Source organism: Salmo trutta, chromosome 34 (assembly GCF_901001165.1).
Source record: "Salmo trutta chromosome 34, fSalTru1.1, whole genome shotgun sequence".
Taxonomy (NCBI): Eukaryota; Metazoa; Chordata; class Actinopteri; order Salmoniformes; family Salmonidae; genus Salmo; species Salmo trutta.
In genome coordinates, this window is record NC_042990.1 from 20,789,832 (window position 1) to 20,817,157 (window position 27,326).

At 44.0% G+C, this 27,326-nt stretch overlaps 3 protein-coding genes across 4 annotated transcripts; all 3 read right to left on the reverse strand.

Moving 5' to 3' along the window:
• Positions 1-787: 787 nt before the first annotated feature.
• Positions 788-15,637, reverse strand: LOC115173774 (metal regulatory transcription factor 1). Its single transcript, XM_029732151.1, has 11 exons — positions 15,337-15,637; positions 14,550-15,037; positions 11,491-11,729; positions 10,970-11,101; positions 9,868-9,947; positions 5,959-6,092; positions 5,667-5,741; positions 2,868-2,919; positions 1,784-2,757; positions 1,230-1,299; positions 788-967 (listed from the first exon to the last, which is right to left on the reverse strand). The coding sequence occupies exons 2-11, from the start codon at positions 15,009-15,011 to the stop codon at positions 831-833; spliced, it is 2,355 nt and encodes a 784-aa protein (XP_029588011.1). The 5' UTR covers positions 15,012-15,037; positions 15,337-15,637; the 3' UTR covers positions 788-830.
• Positions 15,638-16,282: 645 nt separating this feature from the next.
• LOC115173776 (uncharacterized) lies at positions 16,283-18,870 on the reverse strand. Of its 2 annotated transcripts, none has more exons than XM_029732155.1 (4): positions 17,836-18,870; positions 17,151-17,722; positions 16,949-17,044; positions 16,283-16,732 (listed from the first exon to the last, which is right to left on the reverse strand). In XM_029732155.1, the coding sequence occupies exons 2-4, from the start codon at positions 17,652-17,654 to the stop codon at positions 16,460-16,462; spliced, it is 873 nt and encodes a 290-aa protein (XP_029588015.1). In that variant the 5' UTR covers positions 17,655-17,722; positions 17,836-18,870; the 3' UTR covers positions 16,283-16,459. The 2 variants fall into 2 exon arrangements, with proteins under 2 accessions (XP_029588015.1, XP_029588013.1); XM_029732153.1 differs by having other exon boundaries at positions 16,949-17,047.
• Positions 18,871-18,984: 114 nt separating this feature from the next.
• LOC115173775 (splicing factor 3A subunit 3) lies at positions 18,985-26,078 on the reverse strand. The gene is made up of 15 exons (XM_029732152.1): positions 25,856-26,078; positions 25,489-25,536; positions 25,281-25,333; positions 25,066-25,171; positions 22,229-22,301; positions 22,055-22,146; positions 21,788-21,870; positions 21,476-21,614; positions 21,254-21,390; positions 20,899-21,006; positions 20,732-20,801; positions 20,201-20,365; positions 19,926-20,036; positions 19,582-19,672; positions 18,985-19,313 (listed from the first exon to the last, which is right to left on the reverse strand). Exons 1-15 carry the CDS (start codon positions 25,949-25,951, stop codon positions 19,180-19,182), a joined length of 1,506 nt encoding a protein of 501 aa, XP_029588012.1. The 5' UTR covers positions 25,952-26,078; the 3' UTR covers positions 18,985-19,179.
• Positions 26,079-27,326: the final 1,248 nt, after the last annotated feature.

Consider the following 27,326-nt stretch of genomic DNA (forward strand, 5'->3'; position numbering starts at 1 on the left):
TCTTTGCCAGGTTAGTTTGCTAGTGTCTAAATGTACTGCACTGTATTGTTAGAGCAGCATTTGCTACTTACATCTCCCATTATTCGACATCCTTGAATACACAGAGATCATTTGCAGATTCAGAATGAAAGTACTGCATGATAGTCTGTTTTAACAATGGTTTTTCTTTCTGCACCATCAAAAATAAATGTCACCTTTAATGTTTCCAGTGGGACTGGATGTAAAGAGGAATGTTGCTACAGAGGATTTGTGCTCAAAGTCAATCGTTTTCCACACTACATTCAGCGGCCAGCCACTGTTCAGCCCAATTCATAATAGACTGCTATTCCGCTACCAGAATTAACCTGATCCAAAATTAAATGCAGCATATGATTGCTTTCTACCCTCAGCAACCAGTCTGGGGTTGGTTGGGTTACTATTGATTGAGGTTATGGGGACCTGATCCTGAACTAGGTATTAACAACAGAAAGAGTTAAGTACACAGTACAGTGCATAGAGACACTTCAGTTGGATAAGGAACAGGAACAGTTAATCCAGTAATAAAAAGATTGACTTTTCATGGGGGATGTACAGGTGGAGGTTGAGGCTGCTATGGTGGAGTGGGCTGGGGTGGTGGGTCCTGGGGCTGAGGGGGTGGGTCCTGGGGCTGAGGGGGCTGGGGTGGTGGGTCCTGGGGCTGAGGGGGCGGGTCCTGGGGCTGAGGGGGCGGGTCCTGGGGCTGAGGGGGCTGGGGTGGTGGGTCCTGGGGCTGAGGGGGTGGGTCCTGAGGCTGAGGGGGCGGGTCCTGGGGCTGAGGGGGCGGGTCCTGGGGCTGAGGGGTCCTGTGGCTGCTAGAACTGGGCACCAGTCTGTTTCTCTGTGTCTGATGCTGTGCTGCCGTCTCTGCAGGGGCACCGACACTGGCATGACTCTCCCTGTCTAATTACGATGACAGGCAGACTCAGGCCTATCTGCTGCAGAGCTGTCCCTAGCAGACAAGACAGAGGGGATGTCAAATTATGTTTTTAAAAGTGAATATATCCATACAAATTGTACAGTACAACAACCTCACAGATACGGTCTTGTTGCTAGCATTACAATATCTACAGCTCTGCAACTGATAATCTTTAGCGACCAAATACATTGAAATGCTCAACATGTAGAATACGTGTAAAACCACACCTAAATTCATCAGAGGTGACATATGTCGGTAAATATAATGAAGCATAAGATGAATTTCCATAAATTACCTGTGTTCCCTCCCATTGGTATTTCTGTGGTGAAATAGAGCTTCTCTAGTGTCGAGCCACTGTGTTGTTGCTGAATTACAACAGAACAAGAGAAGAGAGCATGTTCAGCATATAATTAACAGAATGTCAATGCCTCGTGGCGAAACAGAGGAATAGTTTCATTAAAACAACTGAAGGTCAATTAACACTTGGACTGGATGAGATCCAGCAGGCCAATGATTGGACAGTCCCTCTCCACATCCTAATAAAAAGGCCAATGATTGGACGACCCTCTCCATATTTTAATTAAAAGACCAAATGATTGGACTGCGGCCATCTCCATATTCTAATTAGCTGGCTTTACTACCCTCCAGGAATAGGAGGTTTCAATAAAGCATCTAGAATAATGACAAATACCCTATGACAACAAATGATCAATTCATAAAAAAACACGTAAGAATGTTGTATTATTAGACCAACATCTAATAGAAAAACGCATTATCTGCTTCTAACTTATGGGCCTGACTTATTAATTATAATAATAACCTATTAGCAAGTTGTTAATGATGACTCACGGAGAGCTGTGTCTGCATGTCCTGCTGCCTCAGGTCATTGACACTGTTCAACAGCCACTGGAGGTTCTGAGTGGACAAAGTGATGGGCTGGATGGTACTGTGGGCAGGGACTGTAGGAGGTGTAGAGTACCCCAGGGAGAGGGGTGTTAGTGGGGCCTGGAGGGAGGAGCTGGGGGGTGGAGGGTATGGGCCTGGTTGAGAATAGATGGAGGACATGGCAGCTGGCTGTAGTAGTACGCTCTGGGTGGAGCCTGGATGGGAATGGAGGGTGGTGGTTGGCTGTAGTAGTACGCTCTGGGTGGAGCCTGGTTGGGAATGGAGGGTGGTGGTTGGCTGTAGTAGTACGCTCTGGGTGGAGCCTGGATAGGAATGGAGGGTGGTGGTTGGCTGTAGTAGTACGCTCTGGGTGGAGCCTGGATGGGAATGGAGGGTGGTGGTTGGCTGTAGTAGTACGCTCTGGGTGGAGCCTGGATGGGAATGGAGGGTGGTGGTTGGCTGTAGTAGTACGCTCTGGGTGGAGCCTGGATGGGAATGGAGGGTGGTGGTTGGCTGTGGTAGTACGCTCTGGGTGGAGCCTGGATGGGAATGGAGGGTGGTGGTTGGCTGTAGTAGTACGCTCTGGGTGGAGCCTGGTTGGGAATGGAGGGATGCGGCTGGCTGTTGTAGTAGGCTCTGATTGGATGGCTGTTCTGGATCCACCTCATGTTTAGGTGTATCACTGATCATGGGAGAGACAGGAACTGGACAGGGTTCACCAGGGGTGCACCCAGGGGTGAGGAGAGCGGTGGGCTGGGGTACAGGACGGGGTTCACTAGGGATACACCTAGGGGTGAGGGGTACAGGACAGGGTTCACTAGGGGTAGAGTCAGAGGGTTCAGGACAGGTAGAAATGAAAGAGTGAGATGCTTCTGGAAGCACCACGGTTAGAGTTGGGTTCTCCAAACTACACGAGGGCACTGCCACCGATGACACATCTGGATAAAATTGGGACAGATAAAAAAGGTTTTTAAGGGCTTAACAGGAGACAAGGCATTTAGACCACAAAGCACTTGTGGTGTTCACCAAAACATAGCACAGTACTCACCCTGTGGCTTGTCTTGAAACAGCAACTCAAACACCAGGTCCAGGGCATCAGACTGTCACAGGGACAAGACAACAGCAGAGTAACGTTAGTCTAACAGGCAAAACATATACAGCACGTCTTAGTTACCATTATTACATTTAGCTACATTTACCATACAGTATGCACAACTTATACAGTGAGGGAATAAAGTATTTGATCCCCTGCTGATTTTGTACGTTTGCCCACTGACAAAGTCTATAATTTTAATGGTAGGTTTATTTGAACAGTGAGAGACAGAATAACAACTAAAAAAATCCTGAAAAATGCATGTCAAAAATGTTATAAATTGATTTGCATTTTAATGAGGGAAAAAAGTATTTGACCCCTCTGCAAAACATGACTTAGTACTTGGTGGCAAAACCCTTGTTGGCAATCACAGAGGTCAGACGTTTCTTGTAGTTGGCCACCAGGTTTGCCCACATCTCAGGAGGGATTTTGTCCCACTCCTCTTTGCAGATCTTCTCCAAGTCATTAAGGTTTCGAGGCTGACGTTTGGCAACTCGAACCTTCAGCTCCCTCCACAGATTTTCTATGGGATTAAGGTCTGGAGACTGGCTAGGCCACTCCAGGACCTTAATGTGCTTCTTCTTGAGCCACTCCTTTGTTGACTTGGCTGTGTGTTTTGGGTCATTGTCATGCTGGAATACCCATCCACGACCCATTTTCAATGCCCTGGCTGAGGGAAGGAGGTTCTCACCCAAGATTTGACGGTACATGGCCCCGTCCATCATCCCTTTGATGCGGTGAAGTTGTCCTGTCCCCTTAGCAGAAAAACACCCCCAAAGCATAATGTTTCCACCTCCATGTTTGACGGTGGAGATGGTGTTCTTGGGGTCATAGGCAGCATTCCTCCTCCAAACACGGCAAGTTGAGTTGATGCCAAAGAGCTCCATTTTGGTCTTATCTGACCACAACACTTTCACCCAGTTGTCCTCTGAATCATTCAGATGTTCATTGGCAAACTTCAGACAGGCATGTATGTGCTTTCATGAGCAGGGGGACCTTGCGGGCGCTGCAGGATTTCAGTCCTTCACGGCGTAGTGTGTTACCAATTGTTTTCTTGGTGACTATGGTCCCAGCTGCCTTGAGATCATTGACAAGATCCTCCCGGGTAGTTCTGGGCTGATTCCTCACCGTTCTCATGATCATTGCAACTCCACGAGGTGAGATCTTGCATGGAGCCCCAGACCGAGGGAGATTGAGAGTTCTTTTGTGTTTCTTCCATTTGCGAATAATCGCACCAACTGTTGTCACCTTCTCACCAAGCTACTTGGCGATGGTCTTGTAGCCCATTCCAGCCTTGTGTAGGTTTACAATCTTGTCCCTGACATCCTTGGAGAGCTCTTTGGTCTTGGCCATGGTGGAGAGTTTGAAATCTGATTGATTGATTGCTTCTGTGGACAGGTGCCTTTGGTACAGGTAACAAACTGAGATTAGGAGCACTCCCTTTAAGAGTGTGCTCCTAATCTCAGCTCGTTACTTGTATAAAAGACACCTGGGAGCCAGAAATCTTTCTGATTGAGAGGGGGTCAAATACTTATTTCCCTCATTAAAATGCAAATCAATGTATAACATTTTTGACATGCGTTTTTCTGGATTGTTTGTTGTTATTCTGTCTCTCACTGTTCAAATAAACCTACCATTAAAATTATAGACTGATCATTTCTTTGTCAGTGGGCAAACGTACAAAATCAGCAGGGGATCAAATACTTTTTTCCCCTCACTGTACATGTATACAATTAGCCCTGAGACATGACTGTAGTCTCTAATAGCGTCTGTATAGCCAATTGCAAAGGGCTAACTGTATATATACACACACACACACACACACACACACACACACACACACACACACACACACACACACCAGTCAGTTTATTAGGTACACCTATCTAGTATCGGGTCGGACCCTCCTTTCCTCCAGAACAGCCTGAATTTTTGGGGGCATTCTACAAGGCGTCAGAAATATTACACAGGGATGTTGGTCCATGCTGACAATGGCATTACGCAGTTGCTGCAGATTGGACAGTGGTACATTCATGCTGCCAACAGCCTGTTCTATCTCATCCCAAAGATGTTCTATTTGGGTTGAGGTGTCGGGACTGAACAGGCCACTCTAGTAAACTGTCATGTTCCAGACAATGTTTATCCACTCCTCAATAGTCCAGTATTGGTGATCGCATGCCCTCTGGAGCCGCTTCTTCCTGTTTTTAGCTGATAGGAGAAGGATCAACAAGTTGTGCGTTCAGAGATGCCGTTCTGCGCCGTTATTTTCATGTTTGTGGCCCGCCTTTTAGCTTGCACGATTCTTGCCATTCTCCGCTCGCTCTCTCTCATCAACGAGCTGTTTGCGCCCACAGGACTGCCGCTGACTGGATGTTTTTTGTTTGTCACATCATTCTCGGTAAACCCTAGACACTGTCGTGCGTGAAAAGCCCAAGAGGCCGGTCATTTCTGAGATACTGGAACCGGCGAGTCTGGCACCGACGATCAAAGTCGCTTAGGTCACTTGTTTTGCCCATTCTAACGTTCAATCAAACAGTAACTGAATGCGTTGATGCCTGTCGGCCGTGGCTTGCTATATAAAGCAGGTAATGTGACTCATATTCTGTAGGAGCGATCCATTTTCTTGAACGGAGTGGTGTACCTATTAAATTGGCCAGTGAGTGCATGTCTTCTTTTAAGACATATTGCATGGATGTTTATTCAGACTGTGTGATATTGAAAACATGGGGAAAAAAAAGAGTTAAAATTACTTACATTACTTTCTCGGAGCTGAGAATCAGTGGAAATCAGGCTCATATCACTGAGACATGGGGAACGAGGATTCAAATCCTGTGTTTCAAAACACGATTATTGATTAATTATGATTAGAGAGCGCCGCATATTGAGTACAGATTTAAAAGACAGAAAAATAGACAAAATCTATTGATTTCATGGATATTTGATCAGTAAGTCTAGACACATAGCGTGTGAGACAGAAACAGATGAAATATGTCATTGTCAAAACATTAATAAGTGCGGTTTTCAGTCACATGGTGAGAGGACTCACGTCTGAGTGGGAGTGGCTGTGAATTATGTCAGCTGATGGTCCAGGGTCGTGACCTTTGATGTTGTCCCTCGGACTGTTGGAGGAGCTTAGGGAGTTATCACCGTCTGTGTCCACCTGAAGGAGGGGTGGCTCGCCTAGCAGAAAACACACACACACACACACACACACACACACACACACACACACATTACTTTTATAGGTCTCTCTTATTCAGCAGCCAACCCTATTGCTACAACCCATAAGAATTTGAGATATAGTCCTGGCTTGGAGAAAGGTCATTTGAGTCCACAACTCAAGGGTGAAGGGGCAGGATATAGAAATACGCTCAGCAATATCCAAGTCCATGCATAACGACAATGATCATTAATAACATGACTTTTTGCTGATGTAGCCTTTAGTTCCTTGAGGCATGTGTTTTTTGGGGGGGAAAGGGCAAGGAGGCTCAAGCCACTAGCGTTGTTTGACAAACAGGCACACACACTGAGAAAAGTCCTGGCTACAGACACAAGCAGTTCTGCAGGATACATATGGAAACCCCCACTGGGAAGCCAACCCAAAAAGCAGGCAGCTAGATGGATTTCCTCAGCCTCTGACATCAGTGTGAGTTGCATTCACAGATCACATGTAATGGATCTAAACCCCATCTGAGACTTATAGCTCCTCAGAGGGAGGAAGTTTGTTGGTTCTCTGGTATCAGAGGAACAGGCTAGAAAGACAAATTACAGTGTTATAGTTAGAATGGAGTGTGTGAGTGAGCAGAACTGGGCCGCAGAGGAACCTGCAGCAGCAGTATGAGAGGCTAAACCACAACAACAACAGTAGTACTAATAGCTCCACCACAACAGCAGCAGTACTAATAGCTCCACCACAACAGTAGCAGTACTAATAGCTCCACCACAACATCAGCAGCAGTATTAATAGCTCCACCACCACAACAGTATTAATTAACTCCACCACAACAACAGGAGCAGTATTAATAAGCTCCACCAGCACAACAGGAGCAGTATTAATAGCTCCACCAGCACAACAGGAGCAGTATTAATAGCTCCACCACCACAACAGGAGCAGTATTAATAAGCTCCACCACAACAACAGGAGCAGTATTAATAGCTCCACCACAACAACAGGAGCAGTATTAATAGCTCCACCACAACAGCAGCAGTACTAATAGCTCCACCACAACAGCAGCAGCAGTATTAATAGCTCCACCACAACATGTCACGATCGTTGCTTAAATAAGTGGACCAAGGCGCAGCGTGAGTAGAGTTCCACATATTTATTAAAGTGAAACTTACAAAACAACAAAGATTTAACGAACGTGCCAATACGTAGCGCACATAGGCACTAACTCTAAACAATATCCCATAGGCACTAACTCTAAACAATATCCCACAACGCAGGTGGGAAAGGGACACACTAAGTATGATCCCCAATTAGAGGCAACGATATTCAGCTGCCTCCAATTGGGAACCATACACACACCAACCCAGAAATAGAATACATAGAACCCCCTAGTCACGCCCTGACCTAAAATACCATAGAGAACGCCGAGGGCTCTCTATGGTCAGGGCGTGACAGTACCCCCTCCCAAAGGAACGGACTCCGACCGCAAAACCTGAAACTAGATGGGGAGGGTTAGGGTGGGCAACTAGCGTCGGTGGCGGCTCCGGTGCGGGACGTAGCACCCGCTCAGACCGCGGATCCGGCCATGAAGCCGGGCTGAACGCCGTGCCCGGACTGGGCACCGGAAGGCTCCAGCCATGGAGCAGGACTGGACACCGTGCCTGGACTGGACACCGGCGCAGAGGAAGGCTCCGGCCATGGAGCGGGACTGGACGCCGTGCCTGGACTGGGCACCTGCGCAGGAAGCTCCGGGGCGTGGACCGTCACTGGAGGCTCTGAACTATGAACTGTCGCTGGAAGCTCTGGACTGTGAACCGTCGCTGGAGGTTCCGGGCTGTAGACACGCACTTCAGGGCGAGTGCGGGGAGACGGCACAGGACGTACCAGGCTGGGAAGACGCACTGGAGGCCTGGTGTGTGGAGCCGGCACAGGTTGCACCGGACTGATGACACACTCTTCAGGGCGAGTGCAGGGAGCCGTGACACAACAGCAGTATTAATAGCTCCACCACCACAACAGCAGCAGTATTAATAGCTCCACCACCACAACAGCAGCAGCACTAATAGCTCCACCACCACAACAGCAGCAGCACTAATAGCTCCACCACCACAACAGCAGCAGCACTAATAGCTCCATCACAACAACAGCAGCAGTATGAATAGCTCCATCACAACAGCAGCAGTATTAATAGCTCCACCACCACAACAGCAGCAGTATTAATAGCGCCATCACAACAGCAGCACTAATAGCTCCACCACAACAGCAGCAGTACTAACAGCTCCACCACCACAACAGCAGCAGTACTAACAGCTCCACCACCACAACAGCAGCAGTACTAATAGCTCCACCACCACAACAGCAGCAGTATGAATAGCGCCATCACAACAACAGCAGCAGTATGAATAGCTCCATCACAACAACAGCAGCAGTATTAATAGCTCCACCACAACAGCAGCAGCAGTATTAATAGCTCCACCACAACAGCAGCAGCAGCATTAATAGCTCCACCACAACAGCAGCAGCAGCACTAATAGCTCCACCACAACAGCAGCAGCAGCACTAATAGCTCCACCACAACAGCAGCACTAATAGCTCCACCACAACAGCAGCAGTATTAATAGCTCCACCACAACAACAGCAGTATTAATAGCTCCACCACAACAACAACAGTATTAATAGCTCCACCACAACAACAACAGTATTAATAGCTCCACCACAACAACAACAGTATTAATAGCTCCACCACAACAACAGCAGTATTAATAGCTCCACCACAACAACAGCAGTATTAATAGCTCCACCACAACAACAGCAGTATTAATAGCTCCACCACAACAACAGCAGTATTAATAGCTCCACCACAACAACAACAGTATTAATAGCTCCACCACAACAACAGTATTAATAGCTCCACCACAACAACAACAGCAGTATTAATATCCTTCACCACAACAACAACAGCAGTATTAATATCCTTCACCACAACAACAACAGCAGTATTAATATCCTTCACCACAACAACAGCAGTATTAATAGCTCCACCACAACAACAGCAGTATTAATAGCTCCACCACAACAACAGCAGCAGTATTAATAGCTTCACCACAACAGCAGTATTAATATCCTTCACCACAACAACAGCAGCAGTATTAATAGCTTCACCACAACAACAACAGCAGTATTAATATCCTTCACCACAACAACAGTATTAATAGCTTCACCACAACAACAACAGCAGTATTAATATCCTTCACCACAACAACAGCAGCAGTATTAATAGCTTCACCACAACAACAACAACAAGACCTGGGTTCAAAAAGTATTTTGAAATCCTACAGATATATGAGTGTTTGTTTGAGCCTGTCTAGAGTGCTAGATGGACTGGGTTTGGATCTTTGGGACTGTTGTGTGTGTGTGTGTGTGTGTGTGTGTGATCTCAGCACTCTGTTGGATGCAGATAAATAGGCTCATCAGGATTCGCTGACAGGGCGTTGCGAGAATAAATGGGCCAATAAGAAGCTGGGGAGCTGAGCAGTGCTGAGGCCTATCTACTGGGCTGAAATAAACTTGGATGTTTTCAACACACACCTGTCTGAGAATCTGACTCAGCAGAGGAAGCCATACCCCATTAACAACACTCAAAACGTAGCGGGGAGGAAAGAAAGACGTGCTAGAACGTATCGTTTTATCTCCAACTCCGGAAAAGGGGTTTTCAACTCCCCCTAGTCTCATTTTAAAATAGACAGGGTTTGAGCTCAAGGAGTTAGCTGTGTATCACCACCTCACCTTCACCTACTTGTCCCAGGATGTGTGTTTGGAGATGGTCACTAGAGGTGAACGCCTTGTAACAGCCAGGATGGTCACACCTGGGGAGAAAACAACACTAAGTTGAGTTATGTTCATTTATTTGTGCGTTCATGGAGTTCGTTTACATGCACACTAATAATGCAATATTAAACCGATTACGGCCGAGTATTGTCACACCCTGATCTGTTTCACCTGTCTTTGTGCTTGTCTCCAGCCCCCTCCAGGTGTCGCCCATCTTCCCCATTATCCCGTGGATTTATACCTGTGTTCTCTGTTTGTCTGTTGCCAGTTCGTCTTGTTTGTTCAAGTCAACCAGCGTTTTGTGTCTCAGCTCCTGCTTTTCCCAGTCTTTCTTTTCTCGCCCCTTGCCTGTCCTGACTCCAAGCCCGCCTGCCTGACCACTCTGCCTTACCCTGACCCTGCCTATCACCTGGTACCGTTGCCCCACCTCTGGATTACTGACCCCTGCCTGCCTTGACCTGTCTATTGCCTGCCCCTGTTGGAATATTAAACGTGGTCTGCATCTGGGTCTTACCTCCATACCTGATAGAGTATGAAATTAGTCATGTAAACACCTTACACTGCTTTTCTTAAATCGGTCATAATCAAAGTAAGCATACGCCGATTACAACAGAGCAATCTTTAGAATTATTAGGAATGTAAACAGCTTAATCGATGTTCCAGTGGTTTATTTGATCTGTGCGAGTGAAGTGAGTTCGGAAAAACTGAAAGTGCGCATCTTATAAATAGTTTTCACATACAAACTTTATATGTCCGAACTCAGAATCGAATAGTCTTCTCAGAAATAACATGGTCACTGTGGTAGAACGTTTATTTTGATTGACGATTTTCAGCATTTATCAAAAGTCCCATCAGTCGCCTAATTTCAGATGTGTCCATGTAGGGAAATCGGTTTTCTTGCAATGGATGTAAAATTTTAATCAAACTATTATATTAACCTGTCTATCTCCAATAAATCACATTATTGTGTGCATGTAACCGTGCTCATTTATTCATTCATTCATGAATTAGTTAGTCCTTTCAACCCACTGCATACTTCAGCCATTCATTGTGAGCTCACCTGAAGGGCCTCTCCTTGGAGTGTGTCCGGATGTGTTTCCTCAGGTCACTCAGAGTGGTGAAGTACTTGGTGCATCCGTCCGACTCACAGTTAAATGTGTTCCCTGTGTGCAGTCTCTGGTGGGCTTTCAGCCTGCACATCAACACAATCACAACAGAGAGAAACAAACACGGCTGATGTTTGCAGATCAACACACCAACATAGTCACTGTGAGTTGTGGCTTGACTTGGGGTCAGCATACCAAAGGCCACTAAGCTGTGGAAATGAACTTTGAGGTCAGGGGGTCAGGAGAGCGCCCAACTTATGACTGATGAAACATCATCACGTGACACATGTCTTGACCCATGGCAGGAAGTCTACCCGCTACAATAATTTGGCTGCGATTCCTTCAGTTGACAATTTTGGTGCCAGTGGGCCTGTAAATAATATATGAACTAAATAGATGTGGCGGAGAAACCCCAACCTAGCAGGTATCTGCCCCACCTATTCAATGGTAGGGAAAACACTGGTCTAACTCTTACCTGTACAGTGTGTTGTAGGCCTTCTCACAGCCCTGTTGATCACACTCGAAGGGCTTCTCCTTGGTGTGAACGCGGACGTGGATCTTCAGACTGTAGGAGGTGAGGAAGGCCTTGTCACAGCCCAACTGGTTGCAGACAAACGTGTGTTCTCCTCTGTGTCTCTTCTGGTGGGTCCGCAGGTTCCCTGCTGTGCTGTAGGTACGACTACAGTCCTCGTATAGACACTGGTAACGCTTCACCTGCAGAACAGACAGGCAGAGAGTTGTGGTCGTTATATAAACTGTCAACAAGATGGAACACCACCATATGCATAAACATAAGTTTAACATGTAGGAAGTGTTTTTAGTACCGGTATGTAACACTTCACAAACATTACTATACATCAAGTCTGGAAATGAATCAGCTGTATTGGTTTGTATGAGAAGATTGAAGTGCACATTTATGAAGGAGACCTAATTAACTTCGCAGAAAGAGAACCAAGAGGCTGTAACGCATGAGAAAATCATCTCATCTTGACATCTGCAGAGACCTTGAATATAATGACTGTGGTTCTGGATGGGAGAGAGGCTGATGAGGGAAAACAGAAGCATCACAGCTAGCTCCCTGGCCCAATTTCCCCACCCCAAACCAATCTCCTCTCCTGTCTCTTCCTCTCACTCACTGACTTCATCATAACAGTTGGCTTGTCACCGTCACACAATACAGTTCTGCTGCTGCTAACCTAGCATGGTTTATTGTCTCTGTGATGATGATGCGAATGAATGACCTCAGGGGCTTCTTACTCCCTTCTACATGTTATACACTCTTAGAACGGCGCTATATAGAAAGTAAAATGGTTCTTTGGCCGTCCCCATAGGAGAACCCTTTGAATAGCCCTTTTTGGTTCCAGGTAGAACCTTTTTGGGATCCATGAACGACCCTTTCCACAAAAGGGTTCTACCTGGAACCAAAAAGTATTCTCCTATGGGGACAGCCGAAGAACCCTTTTGGTACCCCTTTTCTAAGAGTGTATATGTGATATGCTGAAAAGGGTCCGTCTCAGTTATTCAGACTGAGAATACACATCACATGATCATCACGTGTAAGCCTGACCAACCCCATGTCATGTTTGCCCTAAGGGTTGAGGCCCACACTCTCAACTCAGTGTAATTTCAAAGAAGACTACAAAACGGCTCTCTGACTATCTATAACCTTGTAACATCCTTCAGGACATCATGACCGGGACATTAGAAAATATACAGTACATTCGGAAAGTATTCAGACCACTTCCCTTTTTCCACATTTTGTTACGTTACAGCCTTATTATAAAATTGATTAAATAAATAAAAATCGTCATAAAGCTACACAAAATATCCCATAATGACAAAGCAAAAACAGTTTATAAAATGTTGCTAATTTATTCAAATTTAAAAAACAGAAATACCTTATTTACTTAAGTATTCAGACCCTTTTCTATGAGAATCTAAATTGAGCTCAGGTGCATCCTGTTTCCATTGATCTTCCTTGAGATGTTTCTACAACTTGATTGGAGTTTACCTGTGGTAAATTCAATTGATTGGACATGATTTGGAAAGGCACACACCTGTTTATATAAGGTCCCACAGTTGACAATGCATGTCAGAGCAAAAACCAAGCCATGAGGTCGAGGGAATTGTACGTAGAGCTCCGAGGCAGGATTTTGTCGAGGCACAGATCTTGGGAGGGTACCAAAACACTTCTGCAGCATTGAAGGTCCCCAAGAACATGGTGTGGTGACCTCCATCATTCTTAAATTGAAGAAGTTTGGAACCACCAAGTTATTTCCTAGAGCTGGCCGCCATGCTAAGCTGAGCAATCGGGGGGAGAAGGACCTCAGTAAGGGAGCTGATCAAGAACCCGAACGTCACTCTGACAGAGCTCCAGTGTTCCTCTGTGGAGATGGGAGAACCTTCCAGAAGGACAACCATCTCTGCAGCACTCTACCATAAAGGCCTGATTGGTGGTGGCCAGATGGAAGCCAGTCCTCAGTAAAAGGCACATGACAGCCCGCTTGGAGTTTGCCAAAAGGCACCTAAAGGACTCTCAGACCATGAGAAACAAGATTCTCTGGTTTGATGAAACCAAGATTGAACTCTTTGGCCTGAATGCCAAGTGTCACATCTGGAGGAAACCTGGCAACATCCCTACGGTGAACCATGGTGGTGGCAGCATCATGCTGTAGGAATGTTTTTCAGTGGCAGGGACTGGGAGACTAGTCAGGATGGAGGGAAAGATAACGGAGCAAAGTACAGTGAGATCATTGATGGAAACCTACTCTAGAGCGCTCAGGACCTCAGACTGGGGCGAAGGTTCTCCTTCCAACAGGACAATGACCCTAAGCACATAGCCAAGACAACGCAGCAGTGGCTTTGGGACAAGAATCTGAATGCCAGAGCCCGGAATTGATCACAATCAAACATCTCTGGAGAAACATGAAAATAGCTGTGCAGCAACGCTCCCCATCCAACCTGACAGAGCTTGAGAGGATCTGCAGAGAATAATGGGAGAAACTCCCCAAATACAGGTGTGCCAAGCTTGTAGCATCATACGCAAGAACGCTCAATACTGTAATCCCTGCCAAAGGTGCTTCAACAAAGTACTGAGTAAAGGGTCTGAATACTTTTGTAAATATCATTTCCGTTATTTATTTTTTATACATTTGCAAAAATGGAAAAAGAAAAAAAAAAAAAGTATTTGCTTTGTCATTGTGGGGTAGTGTGTGTAGATTGAGGGTGGATAAAAAAATAAATACTATTTTAGAATAATGCTGTAACGTAACAACATTCAGAAAAAGTCAAAGGGTCTGAATACTTTGCAAATGCCCTGTACGTGAATGAGCAATGATGCCTCTCCTCCTCACAATCAGAATTCCAGCAGTGAGTTTTCCTGATATCCAAATAAATACAGAACATGCTCCGATATCAAAACAGGCTTATGTGACCGACTGGGGTTGAACCAGGGATTAGCCCACTGGGCCAAAGCCCAGGAATAAACTCAAGGAGCTAACAGAAGTATTCAGGTCTTTGGATATCAAGGCTTACCTCGCTGTGGTGGGTATCTGGGCACTCAGAGTGTAGTGTGATGGTGGCCCCCTGGATGTGCCGGGGCATGGGTGTGGAACCAGGGTTGATGGTGAACTGGATCTGGTCCTGGGAGATGGTGTGGTGGATGTACCCCTGTGACATGGCCTCCCAGTGGTCTTCCAGACCTCCACGGTCCTCCGTCTCAAATCCCTCGTTTAGATACATCATCAGGTCCTCTTCTTCCTCTTTGTTGTCAGTTCTAGAACCCACTGGGTCTTGTTCAATCATCACAGTGGTTCTGTCATACACTGTGTCCAGACTGTGCACACCAGAGTCCAGTGTAGAGGGCAGCAGTAGCTTGTCCCATTGGTCCCAGTCGACAGTAACCATCTTCCTGGAGACATTGTCCTCGTCAACCTGCTGATTTGTCTTGTCCACCTCTTCTTCCTCCACAAAGAGCATGGTCTCATTCATCCTCATACATGGTAACAAAGCTGTCACACTCACTGGGTTGCCATTGAAAGGAGAAGTAGAGGGTTACAAAATGGATCAAGTAACAGTAGGATATCACGACAGCAGCTACAAACGCATTTCATTTTGTTGAGATTAATGAGATGAACGGACTTTTGGTTAAACGGTTTGAAACTACAGTAGCCCAATACAAAGTCAACTACAATCTCGGCATTCCTCAGCGAGTTTAGGCTATCATCAAAACTATTTTACTTGTTGCTACTAAGAAGCACTCATTCAGCAGACGCAGCACAGAAATGTTGCCACGTTTCAATAACAATCCCTAGCTACTCACAGTTTTGAAAGTTCACCACGTAAATGCAGTCAAAAATAACTACAAGTTCGTGCGTCTTTAGAAAATGTCTTCCGCTTTGTTTATTCTGTTTCAATCCCGATTCCTCCGTTACAGTGTTGCTACATCGCAGTCACCCTGGCAGCCTACTGATCCAGCTTCCTCTTTCCGCCAGAATCAACTCAGTCAACCGTGAAGTCGACGACCGGTAACTGCCAAAATAAAGGAAACACCGACATGGGCCACCACGAGCCAGAGCAATTTCAATGCACGGTGGCATGAGGTTGAGATCTGGTGACTGAGACGGCCATGGCATATGGTTAACATCGTTTTCATGCTCATCAACCATTCAGTGACCACTCGTGCCCTGTGGATGGGGACATTGTCATCCTATGGCCGGTAGCATAGCCATTGTAGCCAAAATAATGGCCTGCCCAGTAAGTTATACATGACCGAAAGTAAGATGGGATGTTAATTGATTAATTAACTCAGGAATCGCACCTGCTTTCAACATACTTTGTATCCCTTATTTACTCAACCGTTTCTATTGTTTTGGCAGATACGTGTGTACGCTATAGCTCCTGGATATAACTGTGCTATAGCGCCATCTTGTGAAGATGAATTATTGCTGAACACTAGTCTAATTGGCTTTTAGGAGTTTAGTCAAAGCTACACTGCACACCATCTGAAATACCTATTTTTGTAAACCTGACAGTGATACAATGTTGATGAAATTCCTAGAAATATAATGATCAACATGGTTGAAGCGAAAAATAGTTGAGGTATGAGTCTAATTGTCTGAGTTGAAATCATTGTGAACAGTAATTGGTCCATAGCGGGCTCATTGTAGGCCTATGTATCCCCTGGCAGTAACGCCCACAGAAGAACAGCACACTCAAACCCATGACTGGATCCACTAGAGGTTGGGATGTGTTATTTAAGGACAACATAAAGCTGGAAAACAGTTTTATTTTCACGAGAGCTTGCATTCACAGACGAAGAAAACATGAAAGAACTAATGACGCCCAAGCAGTGGATATGACAAAACTGAAATATGCATTTAGTCGATCCATACTAAACCCTCTGTATTCTAAAGTGAGTCTAATGTCACAGGAAGGTTAGTAGATTAGCGAGTGTTGAGTAGACTGGCCAGTAGAGAGGTTACACTCAGAGCCAGGAGGGAGAGACTCCCCAGGCCACAGCAGGCAGAGTTGACAGGCATGTTGAGAGAACCATCCAGTCTGAGACAGGAGACAGACCCAGCCACACAACACTCATTGTGGCATTGGTACGAGCTGAAGAGACCACACTTAGTACTCTGTCTGCAGTCTCTGGCGCATCCAGCACTCCACACCGCCACGTATGTATTCCAGGTGACCTGGCTTGAGGCTTTCTTGAGCTGTGGGATGGTGTATAAGTTGTATTTATCATCATTGTGATCATCACCATCAGGAGTAGAAGAATCATCATCATCATCATTAACAAAAACAACACTTCATCCATGAACAGTTAAGATTCAGATGAACTAACATGTTGATAACCAAGCCCATTGAATTGACATTGCATCGTAAAGACATTTGTTAGAAAGCCACAATAGGAATGGGTCTCTTCTTACCTCACAGAAGTCCATACCCTCCTCACACAACTCCTCCATGGCCTTCATATGTTTGTAGCATGTTATGCCGATGCAGCTAAATATTTTACAAGACCTCTTCTGTGAAGGAAAGCAAATTATAATTTATAACGCATGTTGAAAAGTTGACATTTCTGCCAAAATTGCCAGCATTTTGCATTAATTTGCAAGAAATGTCTAGTACCTTCTTCCCAGTTAAAGCAGCATTTACAGTCATGCCTCCCATTGTGGATATGGTGGATCTTGCAGTAGCTGTAGTGGTAGGCTCTGTGGTGATATTATAGTTCTCAGTTTGGGTCATAACAGAGGCAATGGAGCCTTGGTCATCAAAGTCCTTGCCCTCATCTTGAGTTTGGTTTCCATTGGTCTGAGTTGTTGGTAAGACATCACTATAGTTCACTATCTCATTCTTGAAAGAAGGGGTGACGTTCATATCTTCTGTGTTGTTTCTCTCAGTCTTGAGTGTAGAGATGTTTACGATGTAATCTTGAGCTCTGGTGTATTCTCCCCCAGTCTGGGATGTAGGATGTAAGACTTCTTTGTTGCGGTCTGTATTGTAGTAGTCTCTTCCTGGAGGGACAGTGGTGGTGTGAATGGTTTGGCTGTTTTCAGTGTTTGACCCGGTTGTGTATATAGGATACAGTTTGCTGATGGTTGTGGTGGGTTGGGTGGTTTGAGCTTCAGTCATCTTGGGGTCATTTGTGGAAGTTGGGAGTTGGTCTCCCACAGTTTTCTTAATGGTTAGATTCAAAAGCACTAAATAATGAATTAATAATCAATGAGTTATAATCAAAGCTTATTAAATCTCTCAGCTATTAAAACAATCAGGGATAATCAGATAATACAAATCAGAGATGTCGTAATCTTACCAAGAACAAATGCAACAGATCTCCGTTGAGGACCGGAAAGACCAAGGACTCCTGCATTGAAATGGTCAAATAAAAATGCTAATCAAGGCCAGCTCTGTCATTTTTAGTATAAAACCAACTCATATTTACTGGACTACTGATATTGATTAGGTAAGGTGATGAGGATACCTCTGCAGTCCTGTTTCAAAAACATCCTTAGCTTACTTCCCACAGCAGCAGATGTGTGGAGAATTAACCTGCAAAAGTGTAGCCTGAGTCCCAGTACAAACAGGTGTGTTAATTAATGACGGTTTCAGATTCTCAGTCATGTGATGGCGTGGGCATTGTTATGATGAGAGGAATATTCCTCCAATATAAACACGTTATATATCCATCTAGTTAGTGTTGTCCCTGGGGTCCAGGAGTACTCGTAGAACACACCGTGGTAGCTTTATGATCCCCTCAGGATACACTTAGCCAAGACCAGGAGCCAGAACTTCCATCTCAACGCATTACCTAAGGAAATGCGTATCTCCTCTCCCAATGACTTTTAATGGGTGCAGCCTGGAGACTGGTAATGTGGTCATGGGAATTAGTGGTAAACAATTAAACGCTACCCATATCCCTGTTTATATATAACCAGTTATGATGACTGTTGGATGGTGTATATTATGGATAAACAGACCAAATCCAACATTATTTTAGCAATATTCAGACATTTCTTCCCTCAACTACACTCATATTGGCAAACTGATACTGTAAGTCAATTTGCATGTCATAGCAAGCAAGTCATACTACATGAAAGAACAATATTTAAATCATTAACAGCTCACTCAAATACAGCAGTCTTATTTGTTTAATGCCAAAAAGACTGCTGAGCTGAGAAAGCATCTTCAACGTTTTAAGAAATGTATGAATTAATAAATAAAGGTGAATTTTCCTTACCAGTCAAACAGAGGAATCGGTGAGCAAGTGTGAAGATATCTGTAGACTCCCCTCTAGTACACTCCCTTTAAAGGGACTGTCCATCACCTGACAATGGGAGGGTTCTTGGATATACAAAAATGTGTAATCATGCATAAGGGAATGGACAGTGGTTCAGGTGACTCCTTAAACAACTTAAGACATTACAATTGCTTTCTAATAGAACTAACAACTCAGAAACAACAATGGGGACAAATAGTACTAATTTATTATTATAATCAATGGCTGTTTCATTTCAAAATGGTTGTCAAAGGAAGGAATTAATAAAAACAACATCACAACTTGTAAATGAAAAGGTCAAGGGTCAAAGGCCAAACAAAATCATAATAATTGGGCATCATGTTGCGCTTCAAGGTTTCCAGGTCTTTGTCGGTCTCCTCTCTACAGCAGACCCTGTCTCTTCAGGTCCTCGTAGGTCTTCTTGTTGACCACATTTCCACTGGAGTCCTCGTACTCCTCCTCTGTATCTGGTTGCCACCGCTCTGATGCCTTCTGTGACTTCAGCTTTGACCATACTGGGTTAAAAATACACTATTATTATCCAGAAGTTGGACTGAATGACCAGTCATTTTTTCATAATTTATTTAACCAGGAAAGACCCTTGCGGTCAGAAACCTTTTTGCGAGGGCAATCTGGATGTACAACTACACCGGAAAATATTTGTTGGTCTGGTAACACTTTTTTCTCTAACATGATTATTCTATTCAACCCAAATAACAATACTCATTATTTTCACTTGTCATCTGCCTCAGCCTCTATCAGGGCTGTAACAGAACTACTTACGAGAGACAGCGTCCTCGATCTGGGTGACGTTGGCAAAGTGAGCCGTGTTGGGGATTCCCAGGCAGCGCATGCCATGGGCGTGACGCCACTCCTGAAGGGAGGAGACAACAGGCGACAACATATTAGCTAGCAGTAATATTAACTAACCATGGTCAACATGCTCTTATCAGCTGAGAACAGAATTAGTCCAGTTCTAAAATCAAATCCTCTGCAGTTTCACTTATGCACATATACAAACGAAAGGAGGGCATTGATATAACACTGTAATAACCTAATATGACATTGTAATAACAATACGCAAATAATAATTCAACGAATAATGTTGAACAGAAATGTGAACGTACTGCAAAGTGCCTCTGGAAGGCCTTGGGTCCTCTGTACGTGTAGTTTCCACAGATCTCACAGTTATAGTTGATGTTCAGGCCATGGAGTTTATACAGCCAGTATGGAATGGGCTAGAACAATTAAAAATGAGGTTAGCGTGGTGGCATGCAACTGCTGTACAATGAAGTCTGAATAAATAACACTTATTAATAAAACAATAATTTGTATTTCATTAGTATTGCAGAGCTTTAACACAGCTAGTACACAGGTCTGATGTCAGGGCCCGACTCCAAACCTTTCCATCCCAGCCGAGAGGCAGGTTCTTGGGGTTGTAGATTATCTCGTTGTCCTCATCTTCACTCTCACTCTCACTGAGCTGCTCCTCCTCTTCCTCCTCTCTCTCCTCTCCTGTCCGGGCCTGCTTCCTCTGCACATTTTCATGGGTCAGCTGCCTCTGCTCCTACAGGGCCATAGACAATCAGATGGAAGTGTTAACAGGTGTTTGTGTGGTTGTCGTGAGTAACACACACCTATTGTATGGCCGGGACTAACCATTATATAAAGGCCCTCAGAACTAAAGACATTCATTAAATACGACTAAAAACATAGATGCTGGGCTAATAAAGAACACTACTATAGAACAAGAAGGCCTGCACACTGTTAAAGCTCCCAATTCACCGCTTTATTGACAACGTTTCTATCCGAAATGGATCTTCTTCAGGTGACCTGATGGAAACCTTGTCAATAAAGCGGTGAATTGGGAGCTTTAACAGTGTGCAGGCCTTCTTGTTCTATAAAGGAGTCATCCTTGGCAGCTTTTACTTACCCCCAGGATTTCCACATACTCATAAACCTGAGACTCCAGGAAGGCGACTTCTTTGTTACGCTCTGTGTCTCTGCAGAGAGATTGCAATGGTCAATAACACGGCTAGAACATGCTATCAGGTGCAGAAAAACATAAAACATGCAAATGTTTAACTGACAATCACATACTTCTTGGGTCCCTTTGACTTAGGGTTCTTGGCGAACAAGGAGGGATCCAGAGACTCCAGGGATTTTCCTTTGGTGCTAAACAGCCTCTGAGCTCTCTCTTCCAGGGTTCTGTGGGGTCACATACACATTAGCTATATACACCCATTTAGCAACCTTACATCAGAGTCACCCAGTCTGATATTAGTCATCATTACACCTTCGATCTATACTCCTAGTCTACGGCTGGAATGATGTTATTACAATATTCCAGTTACTGTTATAATACTCTAAATTACAACTGTTATTACAGTATTCCAAGTTTAATGTATGTCCATAGACCTCCTCCCATCCACAGAAGAGCATGATTATTGCTTACCCTCCACATTTCAGGCCCAGGGCCATAAGGGCAGACTTCAACCTGTCCAGACCCAGGGAAGCCAACTCCTCCCAAGAAGAGAAAGCAGAAAGGTCTAAATGAGCTCCGGCGTGGGTCAGAGCACTGCTCGTCTCTTTCTATAACAGAGGAAGAGAATAAAAATGTGAAACTCCCATATAGACCATCACTATAGTAGTCCTCTTCCCCATCTTGGACACTCACTGGCCAGCCAGGGAAGGTCCCCATCTCCCACTTCTTCTCAAACTCTCCCAGGATCTTGCCGTAGAGATCATTCTGGTCCAACAGAGGTTTGACTCTCTCTGTGTAGTCCTGAAGGTACTCCAGTAGCATCTCTAAGTACCTGTATAACATCGAACACAGGTGTGAAACAACCTAATGGAAAAACATGCAGAGGAGAACTACAAACAAATTAATATAAGGTACTACAATTCTATAGGAATACATTTAGTGCATTTACAGTATAATCACAAAGAAAAGGTATGTACAATAAAGCAAATTGTTAAATATGCTAACTTTTTGTATTCAGCATTCTTTCTGTCCTTGGAGACATCAAACAGCTGGTCGAATGAGGAAAGGTAGCTGATGTACTCCAGTTTCTGAGAGGGCAGAAGGTTAGGCTTTAGTATAGTTTTACATTAGACTAGGATGAAGAGTATTTAGTGGTTGTTCCACTGGATATCATAAGGTGAATGCACCAATTTGTAAGTCGCTCTGGATAAGAGCGTCTGCTAAATGACTTAAATGTAATGTAATTTAGAGTACAGAGAGTGGACATCTTACCTCTGCCCCTTTCAGGTTGATGAACTTCCGATAGCAGTCATGAAGATCCAGGTAGCGTCCGTAGGCCTCCTCATCACTGAACTCCACCATGTCTGGGGAAAGACCACATAAATCATTACATTAACACCTACAGTGTGTGACAATGACTCCACCACCATACTGTAGAATGCTCACTCTGTGTTTCTTCAGTTGGGTTCTCTCTAGCCTTGACCAGCTCGTCAAACTCCACAGACATGGGCACACAGATCTGAAACAGCAACATACAGATTTAGCCACAGCAGCAGACATGCTAAACCCTGATGATGGTTGGTTGACCTAAACTTCGGTTCAAGATTTGGTTTCAGACATTTATTGTGGAACATGCAATAACACAAATTACTTCCCCCCCTTTGTGCACCTGGACTGTAGAATGACATATAGAATCCCGAGACATATTGAATGATATAATAGTTATTTAAAGGGGCAATGTGCAATTGGTGTATCCATTTGTGGACTTTCAAATGAATTACATAAACCCATTGATTGATTCTGGAAGAATAACTTATAAATGCCACATGTGCTTAGTTCAACTGTCATACCCCACCAGAATTCAAAATATATACAGTGGGGCAAAAAAGTATTTAGTCAGCCACCAATTGTGCAAGTTCTCCCACTTAAAAAGATGAGAGAGGGCTGTAATTTTCATCATAGGTACACTTCAACTATGACAGACAAAATGAGAAGAAAAAGAATCCAGAAAATAACATTGTAGGATTTTTTATGAATTTATTTGCAAATGATGGTGGAAAATAAGTATTTGGTAAATAACAAAAGTTTCTCAATACTTTGTTATATACCCTTTGTTGGCAATGACACAGGTCAAATGTTTTATGTAAGTCTTCACAAGGTTTTCACACACTGTTGCTGGTATTTTGGCCCATTCCTCCATGCAGATCTCCTCTAGAGCAGTGATGTTTTGGGGCTGTCGCTGGGCAACACGGACTTTCAACTCCCTCCAAAGATTTTCTATGGGGTTGAGATCTGGAGACTGGCTAGGCCAATCCAGGACCTTGAAATGCTTTTTACGAAGCCACTCCTTCGTTGCCCGGGCGGTGTGTTTGGGATCATTGTCATGCTGAAAGACCCAGCCACGTTTCATCTTCAATGCCCTTGCTGATGGAAGGAGGTTTTCACTCAAAATCTCACGATACATGGCCCCATTCATTCTTTCCTTTACACGGATCAGTCGTCCTGGTCCCTTTGCAGAAAAACAGCCCCAAAGCATGATGTTCCACCCCCATGCTTCACAGTATGTATGGTGTTCTTTGGATGCAACTCAGCATTCTTTGTCCTCCAAACACGACGAGTTGAGTTTTTACCAAAAAGTTATATTTTGGTTTCATCTGACCATATGACATTCTCCCAATCCTCTTCTGGATCATCCAAATGCTCTCTAGCAAACTTCAGACGGGCCTGGACATGTACTGGCTTAAGCAGGGGGACACGTCTGGCACTGCAGGATTTGAGTCCCTGGCGGCGTAGTGTGTTACTGATGGTAGGCTTTGTTACTTTGGTCCCAGCTCTCTGCAGGTCATTCACTAGGTCCCCCCGTGTGGTTCTGGGATTTCTGCACACCGTTCTTGTGATCATTTTGACCCCACGGGGTGAGATCTTGCGTGGAGCCCCAGATCGAGGGAGATTATCAGTGGTCTTGTATGTCTTCCATTTCCTAATAATTGCTCCCACAGTTGATTTCTTCAAACCAAGCTGCTTACCTATTGCAGATTCAGTCTTCCCAGCCTGGTGCAGGTCTACAATTTTGTTTCTGGTGCCCTTTGACAGCTCTTTGGTCTTGGCCATAGTGGAGTTTGGAGTGTGACTGTTTGAGGTTGAGGACAGGTGTCTTTTATACTGATAACAAGTTCAAACAGGTGCCATTAATACAGGTAACGAGTGGAGGACAGAGGAGCCTCTTAAAGAAGAAGTTACAGGTCTGTGAGAGCCAGAAATCTTGCTTGTTTGTAGGTGACCAAATACTTATTTTCCACCATAATTTGCAAATAAAATCATTAAAAATCCTACAATGTGATTTTCTGGATTTTTTTTCTAATTTTGTCTGTCATAGTTGACGTGTACCTATGATGAAAATTACAGGCCTCTCATCTTTTTAAGTGGGAGAACTTGCACAATTGGTGGCTGACTAAATACTTTTTTGCCCCACTGTAAGTATGTTTTACTCAATTTTTTATAAACAACATTTGTAAACAAACACTAGTGTATAGCCTCAAAATATGTCTCAAACTATACTTTGATATCATGGATGGTCAGTCCTAGCTCTGTCTATGAATTTGAGTGGTTACATTTCTCCTGTCCCATCCCTAGGCATTTTACCAAAACAGTGGCGGGGTAAAGTGTCATTGTTTTAACTTCAGATTGCCCCTTTTTAATGTTTTGTACACTTTGTAGGGGTGTAGGTGTTTTTAATGCTTTGTACACTCGGTGTATAACTTCTCAAAAACCCTAAGTAGTTCCAGACACAGAGATACGTTTTTAAACACCTACAAAGTGTACAAAACATTAACTGCCCCAAGGTATCAAAAGCGTTCCACAGGGATGCTGGCGCATGTTGACGCCAATGCTTCCCACAGTTGTGTCAAGTTGGCTGGTGGACCATTCTTGATACAAACGGAAAACTGTTACGCATGAAAAACCAAGCAGCGTTGCAGTTTTGACACAAACCAGTGCACCTACTACCATGCCATGTTCAAAGGCACTTAAATCTTTTGTCTTACCCATTCACCCTGAGTGGCACACATACACAAGCCATGTCTCAATGCTTAAAAATCCTTCTTTAACCTGTCTCCTCCCCTTCATCTACAGAGACTGAAGGGGATTTAAAAAGTGACATCAATGTATGTGTATGTTATGGAAGAGCCGGTGTTCTTAATGTTTTGTACCCTCTGTGTACTTCTGGGATGATTTATTCAGTGTACAGCTAGGCCTGACAGGAAGGAGCTGATAAAAAAGATGACCTCATTAGGATGCTTCCTGTGGAACTCCTTGATCTGTTTTAGTCTGTTGTAGAACTCCGCAAACTCATTTGGTCCTGAGATGGCGTTCAGTTCATCCTTCCTCATACTGTGGATAGAGAAAGCAACAATATTACACCTCTGATTTACTCCACATAACAAGGCTGATCATGCATGAGCACCTGAAACAAACACATTACATACACACACACACTTACCCATCTTTGTCTTCATATGCTTCCCTGACAGTTGAGCTCACGTCCATGTATCTCTGAAAGGATGGCGAAGCTTGTTATCAAAAAATACTGTCACACCATGCATGTCCTTGACAAGTAGGCTATTAGCCACAAAACAAGTGAATATGAAAATACAGGTCCAAATTGTTATTTAGTGTTGTGATGTTTCAATATCACATAAAATACTCACATCCAACATTGCTCTTGTTCGATGGTCTGAGTTTATTTGTTCGCGTAACTGTTTGAGAAGAAAAATACATAAATATTAACTAACGTTAGATGGCAAAGCCAGAAACTGGACCAAAAACCACCCCATTGGGCTTTATTTACAAGTTAGCTGACGCTCGCTAACAAACTAGCCTTATATCGAATGCAGCTAACTGAATACAATAGCTGGCAGAAATTGTAGCTGGTAAGTTAGCGACAAATAAACAAAATCATAACACCTAAGCTACTATTCCCTGAAATAACGTTAGCTTATCTGAATTGATTTAATGCTTTAATCAATGAACGTCTTCATTAACGTTAAATAGCATTAGCGTTGATGCAACGCATACCGTGGTTTTCTTATGCATCATTTCCTTAGTTTTGGCATCCAACAGCCTTTCCTTCTCCTCATGGTAGCGACGTTGTTGTTCTAAAATCGTCTCCATTGTTATTTTCTGGCCAACAAATTACAGAAATAACAGGACTTGAACAATGAATGCCGTGAAACTTCGGCTACGTTTATTTTCAATGGCGCATGTTGGGACTGAGAGGAAGTAGTTCCACAGCAGGGTTGCCAGGTCAAGCATTAATTTCTAGCCCAATTCTTCTTCGATGAGGTTTAACAGCGGTTGGCATCCAATAAATGTTGCATCACCGCCACCTACTAGACTGGAGTACAACTCCATAATACTTTGCTTGAATAAATAACAAAATAAATAAACAAATACCCTACCATCTAGCACTACACTAACAAAAAAATAACATCCCCCTACTCCACTATTTAAATCTATTTAGTCCTACCTCAGGCCAACAACCTGAAAGGATGGGACACCACCACTTTTCACACCCTGTAACTCTTCTGATATCAAGTCTCAAACCCAAATACTAGAGGTTGACCGATTAATCGGAATGGCCGATTAATTAGGGCCGATTTCAAGTTTTCATAACAATCGGTAATCTGCATTTTTGGACACCGATCATGGCCGATTACATTGCACTCCACGAGGCGACTGCGTGGCAGGCTGACTACGCGAGTGCAGCAATGCGAGTGCAGCAAGGAGCCAAGGTAAGGTGCTAGCTAGCATTAAACGTATCTTATAAAAAACAATCAATCTTAACATAATCATTAGTTAACTACACATGGTTGATGATATTACTAGTTTATCTAGCTTGTCCTTCGTTGCATATAACCGATGCGGTGCCTGTCAATTTATCATCGAATCACAGCCTACTTCGCCAAATGGGTGATTTAACAAGCACATTCGCAAAAAAAGCACTGTCGTTGCACCAATGTACCTAACCATAAACATCAACGCCTTTCTTAAAATCAATACACAACTATATAATTTTAAACCTGCATATTTATTTAATATTGCCTGCTAACATGAATTTCTTTTAACTTGGGAAATTGTGTCACTTCTCTTGCGTTCTGTGCAACAGAGTCAGGGTATATGCAGCAGTTTGGGTCGCCTGGCTCGTTGCGAACTGTGTGAAGACCATTTCTTCCTAACAAAGACAGCCAACTTCGCCAAACGGGGGATGATTTAACAAAAGCGCATTTGCAAAAAAAGCACAATCGTTGTACGAATGTACCTAACCATAAACATCAATGCCTTTCTTAAAATCAATACACAGAGGTATATTTTTTTAAACCTGCATATTTAGTTAAAAGAAATTCATGTTAGCAGGCAATATTAGACTAGGGAAATTGTGTCACTTCTCTTGCGTTCATTGCACGCAGTCATGGTATATGCAACAGTTTGGGCCGCCTGGCTCGTTGCGAACTAATTTGCCAGAATTTTACGTAATTATGACATAACA